We start from the raw sequence: 16,344 nt of genomic DNA, 5'->3' as shown, positions 1-16,344 counted from the left end.
GCTTATGTCATGTTTTTTGGTTACCTCTGATTACCTCTGCTTCCCACACGCATTTCGCATTTTGCTTCTATTTCCACTCCACTCCACTTGTAATGGCCAGACACTTCTCCAATGGCCAGTCACACTCAATCAAGCCAATAAACGGCCAATTAATCAAAGTCAGCGCGGTGATTCTGGTCTTTAAACAAGGTGCTAATAGCCAAACGGAAGCCTACAAAATTCGTCTGTCAGCGAATCTTCACATGTTGGGCAAACTATGTTAAGTTAGGTAAGCTTTTTGTAGAGGGAGAAGATATCTATCGTTGAAATCCTAGAGTTTGGAGCCTGAATATCAATGGGATATGGGATATTTTGGTGCCCAAAAACCACGGAGATCCACGCCCTCCGATAAAAGCCAGGCCAAGGCGTTCCCCTACGTGAATGAGCCTCCATCTCTCTTCCTCTCTCTCTCTCTTTGGCTCTCTCTTTGGGCCAAAAGCCCATGCTCTTACACCTGATTCGGGCCCTGTTTTCTTGGCCATTTCTTCTTCGACGCTCCATCGCCGTTTGCATCGCTAATGGAAATGTTATAAACAGACGCGCTGGGCTCGGCCAACACTCAGTTCATCTTCAGTCGTCGTCTGGCTCGCTGGCTTCTGGCTTTTGGCTCTCAGCTCTTGGTTCTTGGTTAACAGGAGTCCCACTGCCACTTCCAGTCTTTATTAATTGTGCGTGACATCGAGAAATAAAAAGACAAAAGAATTTCGCATCCGAAACAATCGTAAATTGAAAGCACAGCAGGATTTGCTTTCAGTGCAGTCGTGTGTGTGATTTTGCATTGTGATCTCGACGAGTGACAATCATTTCTCGTTTTCAGTTCAAGGATATTTTTGGTCAAGGCGAAAGGATTGGTCAGCGCAACGCCAGGAATTTTTAGTTGAAAGCCATAAACTATTCACAAGAATTCGGCTGTAAAATGCGCTTCTTTGTTGTAAGTAAAACCGATATAAAAAAAAGAAAATTAATTCTGGAGACTCGTTTGCATTTCGGGAAAACGAAACTAGTTTATACCTGACCGCAATTAATCATTTATTGCCCTGCGCCACCGTTGAACTCATTAAGTCGTCAACTGGCCCAAGTTCGTGCCTTAAGTCTTTCGTTTCTTTCACTTCGGAATTGAAATGAACTTTCACTAAGCGACATTTTTGGTTCTTGACGCGATTCTTGGCTTCTTCTATCCGCTAAAAATTAGCCTTAATTATGTTCTGTGCCATATGCAAATATTAATAATGCGATTAGAGTCTTTTTTTTGGCAATATACCATAATAATCTGAAATCGATTTGAATGCTAAGAAGTCTCATTTGGGATTTTTATTTAATAAGTCAAAAGGTTAGAAAAGGTTATTGTTTCTTTTGTGGAGGGTTTTAAAAGATTTAATCCCTTAAAAAAGTGAAAACCCTTTGATTCAGAACGTGACAATATTCTAGCCCCACCCCAATTTAAAAAGTGAGAATGAATCATTTATGCCGCAGTTTGTATTATCCCTTGCATTATTCATATTCATATTCCCATTGGGACAAGCACTCCCTTTAAAGCCGAAACTCATAAGGAACCATTCGATTCAATTATAGCCTTAACCAATTCGAACACTTTACAATGAAAAGCCCAAAAATTAATTATGACTCGAAGAACACACAATTAATATGCCACAAACGTATGAAAATCATGCGTGGGCTAACAAATGTTAATAAAAATAAAACTCTTCTTTCTCTCGAATAAACAATCAACCTTATTTGTGTGGGTTTTTCATAAAGAACTCGAGAACTTCAAACTATAAGTGCATTAGTTTGTTTTCGAATCTACGACCGTGTTGATAGGGGTTCATAAATTAATCAATTTATGAGTATCGATTGTTAGTCAAGCGGGTCTCAACCCTGATGGCCATCAATCTCAGTCCAATTAGCCCCATCTAAATGTATCCAGAATATCATTTGAGACTAAGAGACACCTGATAACCTGACAACCGGATAAGGAGAACAGAACAACTTGTTTGGGGAACATAAAACGCAGCGCTTAAACTTTGCATTCGAGCCATTAACCCAGTTTATTTTTGGACAAGACACACCCAATGCTTGTTGGTTTCTTTTTAAGCGGGTTATGTTATATATATATAATAATAATAAATAAGGCGATTCTGGGCGAAGAAGAAAGCGGACAGAAATACATCTCCCGGGGATGCAAGAGTTCTTGCAAATCAATACTAACCAGGTTCGATCACCTTCTTGGCCAGGTTCTCTTTTTGGAGTTATGCTTTTGGCCCGGAATCGTAACAGACGCCTAGAGGTTCAGGTCAATGACACAACACGAGCGATCCAGCTTTGGCTTTGGCTTTGGCTTCAGCTTCAGCTCATTGGCTCATTGGTTCGGTTTGTTTTTTTTTTTGGCTCCGACTTCAGTTCCTCTCGGCTTAGTGACATTTCTCGAGTTGATAGATGGGTGGCGGTGGTGCGGGGTCTTCTGTTCCACTGGGTAACGGTTGCGTCAATATTGACTTTGCCAAAGATGTGGAGAGCCGGCGAGAGTGAGTCAAATATTTGCCGATCGTGGGGTTCTTGACAAATCCGATGAGTACTTAAGGTTTTCTTGTGGCTCTCACTTTTTGGTTTATATTTCTTCAAGAAATTATGCAAATTGCGATCGAACTGAGAGAAAGACTTTCGCGAGGCACTCGACCGCATTCCACTCATGTATTTCATGTATCTATTACGACATTGGAATATAAACCTCAGGCGAACTATATAATCAATCACTAACCTACTGTCACTTCTATATTTCTTTTAGCTATTTGGATTGCTTCTGGCCTGTTTGGCTTCTAGCCAGGCCCAACAACAACAACCCAGTGGACTGGCCGTCGAGTAAGTAGTCTAGTTGTTAGTTAACCCAACCCTTAGATCCCATTAACCGAACTGCCTTGCCTGCCAAAAAAATGTGCCAACGCTAATGCTCATTCCAAGTAGAAGTTGATGCGCGCGCCTAGAACTTTGTGACTAAACCCCAGAGAGACTTGTAACTAACTCGTAACCCAGAACTCATTTCCCCCACCCCAAAAACACACATTCCCCTGCACCACTAGCCACTAGAAGATAACTCCACGAAAAGAGAGAGCGACCACCAAAAAACCAACAAAAAACCCTTTCGTTTGCAGAATTCAGAAGCAGCGCCTGATCAAATTCCCCGATGAGTTTGATCCGAGTAGTTCGAATCCTTCGGCGGAAAAGGCGGACGAGGCCAAGCGAATCCTCGAGCAGATCGCCAAGGTAAACGAGGCCTTCGGCTACGTGAAGAAGCAGCCGGAGCAGAAAAAGCTGCCGCCCATCCTCGACTCCAGTCAGTATTTGTTCCCCAAGCCGGCCCATCAGCCCTTCCACGCCCACCAGCACCACTTCTCGGGCAGCAATGGTCAGACTTTGCTAGAACCCTCAATCAGGGCGGTGAAATTAACCAGGAATGTGGCAGGGGAGAACTACAATGTACCTCCCAGGTTGAGAAACTCAGGGGAAGGCTCTTCCATCAACAATGTACCTCCCAGGTTGAGGAACTCAGGGGAAGGGTCCTCCATCTCCAAGGAGGAGAAGAAAACCCAATTATACTTCAGACCCAACAGGGTGGAGGTACCCAAACCCATTTCCGATGAGGAAGCCCAGCAATTACCCGCTCACTTTGTGATACCCGTTCACCTGCACAAACTCAACAAGGAGGATTACATCAAGGAGCACGCCTCGCAGGAGTACAAGATCAGGGGCTACAAGATCATCGGCGATGTGGACAGCTTCTATGGAAAGGCGAAGTCGGCAAGGAAACAGGGCAAGACCACGCCCAAATATCATTTGTTCTTCCTTCCTCGGGAACTTGCTTTAAATGAAGATGGTTCACCAAAGAGGGGTAACTCCACTACAACCACTACAAAGGCTCCTTCTCCTGCTCCTTCGCCTGTGAGCTTCAAGGAGTATCGGCTAGACTCCCGTGAGAAGCCAGTCCACAAAAACCAGAAGACTCAACCCAGTTTGGCTCCATCATCGAATACCTTTAACTCTGTGAACAAGAAGAAGGTTAGCTCTACAACAAAACCTGTGCGTTTGAGTGGCAAGGAAGCCGAGCAGTTGGGTTTCGCCTCCCCAAACATTAAGTCCACTTCTGCTCCAGTCTCCTTGAGCTCCACTTTACCACCATCTGGAGGTCTTTTGCCCAATTTGAACCGATTGAATACCTATCGAATGCCTGGAATGAACATCGCCGAAGTGCAGAACCAAACCTCGGCGGCCATCAAGAATGCCTTCCAGAACATCTTCAAGCTGCCCTTCCGAACTCCCATGACCTCCACTATGCCCGCTTCCATCGGAGATCAACCAGTAATTGTGGGTAGTGTACCCCAGAAGAATCAGTCAAACGATTCCATGGATTACAAGTGGGATGATGATAGCGAAGGCGCTGGAGATGGCGATGGCATTTCCGGTGATGTGGACACCGTGGAAAACACGGCGGCGGAACTGGACACCAGCTCCTCCTCGGAGAAGCACCTCTTCGCGCACAAGGCCCACCACCTGATGCACACGGTGGGTCAGGTGGCCACCGCCCAGCAGAGCACTCAGAAGCAGGCGCTTCGCGAAGGGGGAATCATCATCCAGCGACTGAAGGTTCGCAGGGGCGGCATCGCAATCGCCGGACCCGGGGGCGTGGCCACCGCGGGCAGCGGGGGAACAGCGATCGTGGGTCCCGGGGGATATGCCCTGACCCATCCAAGGAGTCTCACCATCGCAGGTCCCGGAGCGAAAGTGATCTCCATTCCGGCGAATGTGGATCTGAAAGACGCCTTGGCACGAACGGATTTGGAGGCGAGGAGTTTTCCGCGGGAGGGGAAGATCGTGGCCACGGGACCCACGGTGTACTATGCCCCGCCCACGGGCACCACCACCACCATGGAGGAGGCGGAGGATCAGGGGGCGGGGATGGAGGCGGGACAGTTTTAGAAAAAAAGCTTTTACTTTCTAGTTAGGATCGATAGTTGGTATTGTCTAGTGTTTTAATAAATTCTTGTATTTCCTAACCTTTTTCGGCTTTTGCTTTCATTTGTATATAGTTACTGTATATATATATAGATACTCCCCCATTAATCCTCACTTATCTGGCATGCGATTAACCCACCGACACAGTTTTAACCCCTCGAAATGTTGCTGTAAATATTATCACACTAACCGGCGGCTCTCTTCGACATCTTTCCCTATTCTATCCCTAAAAAAACCACAAAACCAACCACCATCCTCATAAAAGTGCCTACTGGCGCACCACCAACATCGAGGCCTGGCCACCGGGAGCACCCACCGTCGCGGAGAATTCCGAAAAGCTGGTGGCACCATCTGCTCCCCAGCAGGACCTTCGTCCCTATGGAGCCTTTCAACCGCTGCTGCTGAGTGCTCCCTACTACGCCGCCTACCAACTGCCACTCGCCTATGTGGTGCAACCCACCACCACCACCGCTGAAAAAGCCGATCAAGCCACCAAAGTAGCCACCACCACGACTGAGAGAACCGAAAGCTCGGCTGAAGAAAGCTCCGCAGAGATCGAGAAGCCAGAAAAGCTGCAAGTGCTGCCTGCAGCGAAGACACGAACCACTGAAGATCTGAAGAGCGATCTGAAGAGTGATTTGGGTCTCCGCTCGGCGGTTAGCAAGATAAACCCGGAATATATAATCGAGGAGATCGTTCCGGTGCCCGGCAAACTGGTGATCTCCACTTCTGGTTCGCCTCGCTCCGCCAAGCAGCAGTTCAAGAAGAATTCTTCTCTAAAGTTGAGAAAGCAAGTGGGTGGAAGGGTTGCTCCGAAGGTGGAGGCCACCGGGAAGACCAGCACCAGCTCGAGCAACTTCCCGCAGATCCCCTTCGGCAACTACTTCCTGCCCTACCGACCGGAGCAGGCGAAGGCGATCCAGGGCAGGAAGCAGGCGGCCCTCGTCCTGGAACCACACTCGAAGGCGGTGGTGGGAAACGGCGGCACCGCCATCTCCACGCCCATTTCGAAGGCGTATCTGAAGAGGGGCGTGCCCACCAACGTGTACTTCAATCCAGAATCGGTGGCCATCGCGGGTGTGGGTGGCAAGGCCCATGCCACCGCGGAGCTGGAGTTGGATCTCTTCACGTAGAGGAGCTGCAACGAGGCATTAAGTTAATTGTGGTGCCATTTTCATTAAGCGATATCTTAGTTGAATAGAGCTACATTTTAAATTTGAGGTGATTTCAGAAATATAATATCTTCCAAGCAAGATTAAAAATCCCTAAGTCATTTAAAACCTTAAACCTTTAGCTGAGTAATTGAATTCCAAACAAAGATAGTTTTTCCTAAAAGATAATCTCTTAGGAAAAATCTTTCCTAAAAGATAATCTTTTAGGAAAAATCTTTCCTAAAGTCAAATAATGTGTTAAAGTTTTATAGAGACTGTATAAATATTTTTGTTGAATAATAAGTTGTAAATGCCATTGAACTCAGAGAAACTAATTTAATATTCCAAAAACCCTTTCACTAAGAAATCGCTTACCATAAATACACCTTGTGCTAGATTATCCCATCCAACTGAAGCTAATTGGTAGTTCCTTTTCCCATCACTCCTATGTTCCTATGTTAAGAACAGAGGCCCAAAAAACAAAAGTGTCATTTCGTAGAGTGTAAATAAAGTAAATCGTAAACTGTACAGCTTTCGCCTTGGGTCATAGCTAATCCCCTGTAGATATATAGTAGATATCCCGATGCTTTTCCAACTCCCGCTTTCGCCAGGCAACCCAAAATCACAACACAACCAACACTCGCACTCTCTATAACCAAGTCCAATCCCAACAAGCAGACACAGATCTCGGGCAGCTCCGCTCGTCTTCGAGGAGCATCCCTACTACGGCGGACTGAGGGGTCAGCTCCTCCAGCTGCGTCCGCAAAAGGATGGCAGTTTAGGGAGCTTCATCCTGCAGCGCCAGCAGCCGCAATTGAGAGCTGTTCCCCGGGATTCCGATGACACGATCACCATTTCCGCGGCCAGCATTTCGGCCACAGCCGATGGAAGTGGAGCCAGTAGCTCTAGCCAGTCGATCTCCGCCAGCGCCAGTGACTTCAATCGGATTCAGTTGGCCGCCGCCCGCTTGGTGGCCATTCAGGAGATGGCCAAGCGGAAGGGCTCCTTCAGCGAGGAGGACAACAAGGTCTATGCCAGCAGTCTCCTGGAACTGGGTCAGGCTGCCCAGAGTTTGGCTCTCCTCCAACAAACAGGACAAATCAAGGATTTCAGTGTGTTGTTGCAACCGGAAATGTTTGGAATGCCACAGAAACAACCCACAAATTTTGGTTTGGAGGCCACTAACAATCCAGCGGATCAGAAAATCGATGAGCAGAAATTGGATGAGGTAACTGAGCAGCAGTTCTCGCCGGATGAGCAGTTCCTGCCGCCCAACAACGAGGATCCCTACGAGGATGTCAACGACAGTGTTTCCGTGATGGCTCCCAAAAAGGATGCTGCAGTTGCAGAAGCTAAACCAGTGGGTAAGTTAGCTGGAAAACACATTACAATAAGTAGGTATATATTAATTTACTTACTTATAAATCCATTTAAAGGTCTCTCAATTGCCGGAGAAGGTGGCGTGGCCTCCTCGAAACCCAATGCAGTGGCACTTTCCGGTCGAAATGGTTTGGCTGTAGCCTCACCAAAAGCCACTGCAATTGCTGGAGTTTCTCCGGAGGAGGCAGCTGCCTTCAGCATTTCCCTGCCCACTCGGAATCAACTGGTGATCAAGAGCCCCAATTTCGCAGCAGAGAAGGCCAGCGAGGATTATGACTACAACGATTCGCCCTTCTCCGTGGCTCGCTTTCCCTTGACCAGGGAAACCCCTCAGCAAGTACTTCCGATTCGCCTTTCTGGAGGAGATTCCCTAGTGGACAGGTGGCGCACTGCCATCGCCGAGGATTATGCCGCCAGGCAGGTTCAGGCCAAGGTGGCCATGGCTCATCCGACTCCATTTATTCGAATGGCTCCCAAGCGACGTCTCCACTCCGAATAGAAATAAAGGTGATGGAAGGCAGAGATTGAAATTTGATTGGACTCGATTGCAATGATATTTATATTTGTACAACTTATTGTGCCAGCTCCCTAATTGCCAATAAAATATATATTTAAATTAATTTATTTGAGAGTTTATTTGAAAGATTAAATGATGCGCCTAATTCCTGGATAATTATTGCATAATTTGTTATATTTTTTGCTTCAAGCAAAAATCTATCGAACACTTTTATTACCGATAATTAACAATGAAGTAAAACGCTGGTAAGTAAAATTAAGTTTATGCTTTTGCAAAATAAAGAATAAAGAAAATGTATGTAAGTCTATTTTATTGCTTGTATCTTAATTTGTAAATACGGTTTTTTTTTAAATGGTACAAATTTTATCAAAAATGTATATATTTTTCTAAAAAAAAATTTTTGTAATATGGTCCGCAATACTTAGGTATTTTTCCTGAAATATTTGGTACAATATTATACACTATTAATTAATTTAAAGTAGGTACCTACACATTCTACCAGTAGAATTAATTACGGAATTCCATTCTTTTTCTAACGTAAAATTGATGACAAACGCTTTTAGGATTTTTGACATCGTTAAGCACGAACTGTTACGGACTAGTAAGTGCATTTTAAGAGTTTCCATTTAAGTTCAATTTGGTCTGCACTTGCGATTACCATAATGAACATAATTAGCGAAAGGCTTGCTAAGTATACATGCAAATTCCTTTAGTAAGTAAAAGGAAGGGTATTCGACCCTTAAAATAAAGTATATATCTTGTTTACCTGTTTTTCACAACGAAGTAATGCACTTTTTAAAACAGTTGTTAGTTGTTAAAAAAAAAATCACTTTGAATACCTACAAAATCGAGTTATTTTTATTTTGTAGGCGCACGAAAAACAATATTACCCTAATAGAAAATTTAAGTAATTTTAACCTTTCTCGGCTTTTAGGCATGCTACGGCATATCTAGCTTATGTAACCCAATACTTTCATGGTATATACAAGAGAGTAAGTATTAAATACTGGCTCAAAACAATCAGCAATGTATACTAAGGTGTTTCTACTTGCTGTCCTTTTTTGCCTGGTGGGAGCAGTCCTCTCCAGACAACGTAAGTTTTTAAAATTGATGTAAGGATTGCCTGTCTATTGCTGATATTCACAGGTGAAAAATGGTGCCGACTTAACTTAGGACCTGCTAATGGCGGAAGATGCTAAACATTAAAAAAAAAGTGTAAAATTCTTTTTATACTTCTGCGAAATAAAGAAGGAAACGTGGACATTGGATGTTAATTATTTTTGAGTAAACACTTCAGGATGTTGGGCATCGTTAGACCCGCACTATTTACGGTCTAGTTACCATTTTGTTACTTTGTTGACTTTATTACAGTTTGGGTAAGAAGTATACTCAATAAATTTCCCACCGCTTATATATATATATTTTTTTTTTTGGAGTGGCTTACAACCTGATTCTCCACGGCGAAGAGAGCTAATGTTGTTCGATTAAATACCGGAGATTAAAGAGATTTGATTACCCTCGATTGCAAGAAGATTTATAGTATACTTTCTACATCGTTTTGTGTGTCAGCCTCTGAATTAATAATATAGTTTTCCTATATTATTCAATTTATTTGTGGGCAACTAATGGATTTAATTGTATTCATTTTAATAGTTTTTATAAAAATTAGCTAACTCTTACAAACCTGAACTAAACTGATATACTATTCACTGCACATGGCAGCCAAAGTTTTACTGCCTGTGAAAACAAATTGTAGTAAAAGACGGTTAACTCCTGTTCGAATCGCATGCGCAATAATTGTGTGCTAAGAGCTCGTTAAGTTCCCCTAATTATCCGGTCTTTGGGAGGTGCATAGCCGCAATCACATCGCTGACCAGCCGGAGGGGCCAATGAACTGGTGGCTCGTTACCGAAGACCACAGAAAGATAGCCAACTCCGATCATTTGAGCTGTGCGACGCATCTAATTGCTGCGGGAAGTGACCACAGTTTATAACGAAAATAAATTTATTTATGCGATTTGCGCAGTGCGAGAATCAGAATCTCAGGCGTACTGAATGCTGAATGCAATGCAAGCATGTGCAAATCTTGATTAATCTTTTCCGCCAGGCCAACCAACATGGAAATAAATTATCTAAGCGGGGCGAAGGGAAACTGGGGAAAAGATAGCCAGGAAAGAAGGCATTCAATTTGCACCTGAACCAGTTGGCCGCATCTACTATCTGCAGCACTCGTTGTTGCAAGTTGCAACCTTCTTCTTCGAACCGTCAATGCGGCTTCAATGCGATCGGGTTGTGGCCATGCCATGCTTGACTTCTATTACGCGGCAGGTTTCAAAAAGCCAACTTGCAGCACTGCCGGCCAGCAGAGGAGGCCCAAGAACTTGGCCGAGACCAAGAGACCAAGAGACCGCATCTACGTTGACCATCTGCCATCTGCAGGCGAACCTGAAACCAGAAACTATCTCTTGTTGGTTTGCTTGGCTCCTTTTGGAGCCATCGTCTCCCCTTTCCTGCTGCTCTTCCTCCAGGGAAGCTGTTCCAAGCATTTCCAGTTCTATCAGTTCTTCAGCTTCAGCTGCAGCAGCTCCAGCTCCATCTCTTTGTTCTTGGGAAAGGTCAGGGCGAGGGGCTCGTGGCCGCACATTATAAAAGGCCATGGCTGGCCAGCAGTGGCCACCAGTTTCCTTGAAGTGGTCGCCGTGTTAACACTGAAGACTGAACACTGAGGCCAGACTGCCACAATTGCCATAGTGCCTTAACTCAGTAGTGATAGTTTAGATTCTTCTCGAGCGGATTGCGGATCGTGAAATTTATCAACTAGACTTGGGAAAGCAGTGAAAGGCCATCAAACTACCAGAAGGTAAGTCTGTCCCCCAATTGGGCTTCTCGATTTACATTTACCCTCGTCTCGTCGCGGGTCGAGAAAGTTATTTCTAGGCTGGTTTCGCTTCTTAGCTCTTAAATTCCTTTTATGGGGTCACTAAAGAACTGTTGAACAGCTCTATTAAGTTACTGTGGCTGTCAGTTGATTAAGCCATAAAATCACCGTAAGAAAGTAAAACCATCCGCGATTAACAGCTGAAGACAAATGAAGAATTTTATCTGTGAGATGAGCTAGAATAGGGACTATTTTCCACCGAATACAAAATAACAAAAAAACAGAATAAAGAAAATTCATTTTCCCTTGTTGATAATTAAATTTAGATTTTTGATATACTTAAAAGCAATTAGAATTTCTTTGTTCTTCGTTATTCGGGAAAAAAAAGAATGTTGCTTTTTTAGTCTTCTTCATCGAATTTGAAATATCTTTTCGTTTAATATTTTGAGTTTATAACTTTAATGCAAGAGATTTTCAGCTTTAATATGAACAAAATATTTTACAATTATTTAAAGAAAACATGTTTGCTTAGAGAAATATATTCGAGATAATTTTTAGGTATTAATAAGCATTTATTTATATATTTACGGTAAGCTAAATTTAAGGCATTAAATTATTTATTCCTTAATATACATTGTATTTTATTTATAAAGATACTTTAAACTGATAATCTTGCTTAGCATTTATACTAACATAGTTACGTATTATAGTTAAAGATACCATTTCGCAATATTAAGTTATTCCCAATCCGAATAGTCCTTACCCAGAAACAAAAGACTTAGGCAACGAACTTGGCCAGTGCTTGGACCACACAAAGAACATTCTTCGGGGGGCGGGTAGTGGGGAGTGGGGAGCCACGAACTTGACTATCAAGTACCGATTTAAGCCATAAAGCTGCTCGCAGTCATTAGCCAGTATCTACACTAGAAGTGCTCGACGAAGAAGTTCCATTGGCCTGGCCAATCAATTGCAAACCGGTTGATAGTCCCTCGATCCACGTACACGACCACGGGAATGGGGAGCATCCTGTCCAGCCAGGCAACATGCAATTACACACGCACACACACTGCTGCAGAGTAACGTTAAATTTAGAATGGACTTTGGTGCGCTGGCAGGAGAGTGGCTATAAATAAACCATCCACTAGATAGCGAAAAATAGCAGCACTTGGGGCAAAAAGATAATGGTTTATAGTTGGGTCCCTCAATCGAATATTGTGTAACTGCCATCCAAGTACAAAAAAAAGAAAATTAATAGAAAAAGTAAAAATGCATAGCAAACGTTTTTATCTATGGATTTTCATGCATATTATTGGAACTTGAAATAAAATTGGCTTAGATTCGCTTAATCTTAGGGGAAACCTATTTATCGTCTCCTCCAGCTCTGGATTTTCATCTACATTCGTAATCATGAGGTCGATGTGGTTGGTGGTTGTCGCTATTCTGGCTATGGTTAACTTTGGAGACGCACTGGAGTTGCGACCCAGAAGAGGTTATCCCAAACACATTCCAATAGGCCCCGACCAGCCAAAAGGTTAAAATCCGACAACGATACCATATAGCTGCCATAGGAAAGATGGAAAAATCTATATGGAAATAAAGGAAATAAAATTATAACGTCGTCGTTTTTAATGCCACGTGCATGATTTTTAAAATATCTTTGAATCGAGAATAAAATGTCATGAAAATTGTCTGAATCATGAAAATGTAGAATCTAACAACGTTATCATATAGCTGCCATGGGAAAGGTCGAAAAATCTATATGGAAATAAAATAAATAAAATTATAACATCGGTGTGGGATATACAGTTTTGTAATGACTCTTGAATTTCAAATTAAATTTCATCAAAATCGGACGACTATACCATATAGCTGTCATATGAACAACAGTCGGAAATATGGAAAATGAATAGAAATATCGTCATAGCTTCGATGTTGTTTATCCTTTATGTATTTTGATCGACATATTTAATGACTGCAAGGGTATATAAGCTTTGTTTTATGGTATTCAAAATAAATGATAAAAGGTACTCATTTGAAAAAGATGAAAATAAATACATATAAGAAAATATATAAAATCTGTTCGATTTTAAATTTTACCAAGATATAAAAATCAACATAGGGTAGTAAATAAATTTACTTTATAATATGTCAAGGAAGATTGTTTATTCTAAGTTGGTTTACTCCACTGTTAATCCCAAGGTATATAAAACTTTTGCTAATATAAGAAAGCAAGTAATGGTTTAATGTTGTTGCTAACTTTTGAATTTGGTTCGTTAAAAGGTAATTTTTTGCAAAAGTATTAAGCTGCCTAGATGGAGTTAAAAATGTATATTTATCCCCTTCCCAGAATGTTCCTCCTCGCGGCGTTTTGCCTGGCCCTGATGGCTACGGGCGGTCATTCCAGGCCGTTGGAGCCGACGGCCCAGCACATCGTGATCGTGACCCCCCAGGCGCAGGTTCACCTGGAGCCGGCCCTCCGCTACGTCCACGGACTGTCCCCATTGGCTCGAGTGGCCGCGCCCCATCATCACGAGGAGACGATTGTCTATGTGCCGGCGGGCACGGCTGCCCAGGTGGTGCCGGTGGTGGACGCCGTGGGTTCTGGGCGAGCCGGTGGCGGTGCTCCGGAGACGAAGCAGTGGGAGAACACCGGCGAGATAGCCAACCAGATCCAGCAGGTATCGCAGCAGGGCGTGGAGATCGTGAGTGGCCAGTTGAGCGAGGCGGCAGCTTCGGCAGCCTCCGCGGGAGCGGGTTTCTTCCCCTCTTTGTTCCCTCCAAGTGGTTCCAAGAAGGAGGAGCAGCTGAAAACCGAGAAGATTGAGCTGATCGAAACCCCTGCAAATACCCAGCCACTGATTGCCACCGAGGCCAGACACTTCTACACGATTCCGCAGGTGTATCACACCCCGGTGGTGGATGTGGTCCATGGACCCGTCTACACCTGGCCCATTTCCGCCATCCGGGCACGCAGCATCCAGCAGGAACCGGAAGCGGAATTGGCCACCGCCGATCTGGGTCTCAAGCAGACTTTGAAGACGGAGCCACTGGCGGAGATTAAACCGGAAACGGAGAAGGAACAACCTTTGCTGAAGGAGCAACCTCAGCTGAAGGAGCTACCTCTGCTGAAGGAGCAACCTCTGCTGAAGGAGCAACCTCTGCTGAAGGAGCTACCTTTGCTGAAGGAGCAACCTCTCCTGAAGGAGCAACCCTTGCTGAAGGAGCAGCCACAGCCTCTACTAAAAGAACAGATCCTGGAGCAGCCTGCCATCAGCCAGGAGCCACTGAAGCCCATCATCGCCGAGGCCAGCGAACAGAAGTCCGAGTTCGCAGGTCGCCTGCTGGAGAGCAATGCCATCAAGCAGGAGCTCAAGGGAGCCGAGATCGCCAAGGAGCAGCTGAAGGAGGAGCGTGAGTATCCTTTTCTAAAGTTATTCCAACTAAAATTGAAATATGTATCGTGTCAACTATCGTTGGCAGCCAAAATCCAGCTGCAGGAGGAGCTGATCAAGACCCTCCAGGCTGAGCCGCTGACCAAGACTCTTCCCTCGGAGGAGATCCAGGCTGAGCAGCCGAAGCAGCAGGAGATCCAGCAGATTATTCCGGCGCAGAACGCCGAGATCATCGCCGATGCCATTTTGCCGCAGGCCTAGATCCTCGGGAACAGAACCAGAACTCAGTAATCAGTACTCAGAACTCATCTCTGAATCTCACACACAATCCTCGGGCAGCTTTGGTTCTTCGACTGATTCTCATCGCTGGCACGGAATCGATCATGGATTGATTACCGGGCCACGGGGTTTTCCACCCACCACCCACTCATCCAACATACAAACAACACCCACCAAGCGTACATTTAATTACTAACACAGAACGACACACACACACGCACACATTTTCCATTTTCCAGACATTAATTAACAGAAGCGAAACGAGAACGAGACATTCATTCATAATTATCATCACGAAACGTTCGTATTCATCATCATCATTACATATTCATTAACCATAACATTGAAAACGTAAAACAGAACAATAAAAAAGTGAATGTAAAATGTAGAAAGGTGCGAGTGGAAATTCTAGATGGGCTGTGGGAAATGTGGAAAAGACTTTTACAGTCGCTGGGAATTAAATTTCAGGAATGTCTGCTTGGAATTTATATATGAAGCTCACTTAAAGCAAATGATTTCTAGCATTATTACAACATAATCTACTCATTTTAATGCAAAGACTTGCAAAAATATATTTATTTTGTTTGCCATCATTACGTAATGACAATGACCCTCAAAAATCCATAAAGTTTCTTGCGCAGCTCGGCAAATTCCCCGGCAACATAGAAATATTGCAACTATTACACCGTCGGGTAAATAAAATCATAAATTATCCGATCCACAACGCCGCATACAAAGTAACTCCAAAACGTGCCCAGATATTTGCGAACGAGGGTGAAATATATTCAAAAGTTAGTTTTGTTTTGAGTACGGCACTTTTATTCACTTACACAGATATTGGAATAAATAAAATAATAAATAGGGCGAGGATTAATTCGCATCTTCTCCCACTGTAATGTAGGCATCCTGTTCTCCCACGACTATCAAATCGTCTTCATCCTCCGATTTCAAGGTGGTTAACTCCTGAGAATTCTCTGCCTTTTCGGTAGTGGAATCAATTCGCTGGAGAGGTTTACTGGTATCCGTATAGCGATAGACCGAAAAGTAAGTTTGAATGCGTTGGATGATGTTCTCCAAAATTGGCGGAAACTTGTGCTCCACTCCATCGCCGTAGATCTTGAAATCCAATCGGGTTACGCCATCATTCTCGGAAATCTTTGAGGGATTTATCTTTAGAGCTTGAAGCACTCCTCGAAGCATTATTAAATTCTGTAGGTTGCTGCCACTTTGATTGGGAGCTCTTCTCAAAATCAGTGAACCATTCGGTTTTACCTCCAAGTAACCAAATTTCTCCGTATTAAGGGGAAACGCCTGATTCGATTCCACTCCACTTTTGATCAGAGTAAGGGGTATAATAGCTGCTTGAATGCCAGTAAATATCAGTCCCAATCCGAGGGTTATTATATGGATTATCTGCATCTCGGATGGTAGATCTGCTCAGTCGGTGGCCTGGAATTGCACTAATTTTGGGTTCGACTTGGCCAACGAACTTATTCCAACTGCTGCGCTTTTTCTCCACATTTGACCAGTTTTTTCGTACGCATTTTGAGTGTAATTGCCCTCTGTTTGTATTTACCTTTGTTCGGTTTGGTTAGGCACTTGCTTTTGGCTTGGCACATGGCCAATAAGCCCGATTCCAATCCAAACTTTGAGACGTGCCCTGAGCACTCGCTGCGCTTTGGTTTTGGTTTTGGCTTTGAGTTG

The 16,344-nt window shown here is 43.9% G+C and overlaps 3 protein-coding genes and 2 long non-coding RNA genes across 9 annotated transcripts; 3 read left to right on the top strand and 2 right to left on the bottom strand.

Annotated features, from left to right (window-relative positions):
• Window positions 1-596: 596 nt before the first annotated feature.
• LOC108100694 lies at window positions 597-8,169 on the top strand. Of its 5 annotated transcripts, none has more exons than XM_017204716.1 (5): window positions 597-707; window positions 857-970; window positions 2,822-2,895; window positions 6,873-7,558; window positions 7,631-8,169. In XM_017204716.1, exons 2-5 carry the CDS (start codon window positions 956-958, stop codon window positions 8,071-8,073), a joined length of 1,218 nt encoding a protein of 405 aa, XP_017060205.1. In that variant the 5' UTR covers window positions 597-707; window positions 857-955; the 3' UTR covers window positions 8,074-8,169. The 5 variants fall into 5 exon arrangements, with proteins under 5 accessions (XP_017060205.1, XP_017060204.1, XP_017060206.1 ...); XM_017204715.1 differs by having other exon boundaries at window positions 6,870-7,558; XM_017204717.1 differs by lacking the exons at window positions 6,873-7,558; window positions 7,631-8,169 and adding an exon at window positions 5,309-6,722.
• A 215-nt stretch (window positions 8,170-8,384) lies between these two features.
• Window positions 8,385-8,925, bottom strand: LOC108100256. Its single transcript, XR_001771978.2, has 3 exons — window positions 8,858-8,925; window positions 8,582-8,778; window positions 8,385-8,525 (listed from the first exon to the last, which is right to left on the bottom strand). It is a non-coding gene; the product is annotated as an uncharacterized LOC108100256 (long non-coding RNA).
• Window positions 8,926-9,091: 166 nt separating this feature from the next.
• Window positions 9,092-9,352, top strand: LOC108100235. Its single transcript, XR_001771976.2, has 2 exons — window positions 9,092-9,184; window positions 9,238-9,352. It is a non-coding gene; the product is annotated as an uncharacterized LOC108100235 (long non-coding RNA).
• A 3,965-nt stretch (window positions 9,353-13,317) lies between these two features.
• Window positions 13,318-15,028, top strand: LOC108100234 (RNA polymerase II degradation factor 1). The gene is made up of 2 exons (XM_017204011.1): window positions 13,318-14,380; window positions 14,450-15,028. The coding sequence occupies exons 1-2, from the start codon at window positions 13,318-13,320 to the stop codon at window positions 14,620-14,622; spliced, it is 1,236 nt and encodes a 411-aa protein (XP_017059500.1). The 3' UTR covers window positions 14,623-15,028.
• Window positions 15,029-15,457: 429 nt separating this feature from the next.
• LOC108100247 lies at window positions 15,458-16,118 on the bottom strand. Its single transcript, XM_017204025.1, has one exon. It carries the CDS (start codon window positions 16,057-16,059, stop codon window positions 15,511-15,513), a length of 549 nt encoding a protein of 182 aa, XP_017059514.1. The 5' UTR covers window positions 16,060-16,118; the 3' UTR covers window positions 15,458-15,510.
• Between the last annotated feature and the right edge of the window lie 226 nt (window positions 16,119-16,344).

This window comes from Drosophila ficusphila, unplaced genomic scaffold (assembly GCF_018152265.1).
Source record: "Drosophila ficusphila isolate 14025-0441.05 unplaced genomic scaffold, ASM1815226v1 contig_286, whole genome shotgun sequence".
Lineage (NCBI taxonomy): Eukaryota > Metazoa > Arthropoda > Insecta > Diptera > Drosophilidae > Drosophila > Drosophila ficusphila.
This window is presented reverse-complemented; position numbering and strand designations above follow the sequence as displayed.

What these genes read in the sequence shown, in the direction of transcription:
- LOC108100694 (XM_017204713.2), top strand. An exon ending in CCCAGTGGACTGGCCGTCGA is followed by an intron (nt 2,896 to 3,185) that starts GTAAGTAGTCTA and finishes TTTCGTTTGCAG; the next exon opens with AATTCAGAAGCAGCGCCTGA.
- LOC108100234 (XM_017204011.1), top strand. Translation starts at nt 13,318, where the DNA reads ATGTTCCTCCTCGCGGCGTTTTGCCTGGCCCTGATGGCTACGGGCGGT. An exon ending in GGAGCAGCTGAAGGAGGAGC is followed by an intron (nt 14,381 to 14,449) that starts GTGAGTATCCTT and finishes TATCGTTGGCAG; the next exon opens with CCAAAATCCAGCTGCAGGAG.
- LOC108100247 (XM_017204025.1), bottom strand. Translation starts at nt 16,059, where the DNA reads ATGCAGATAATCCATATAATAACCCTCGGATTGGGACTGATATTTACT.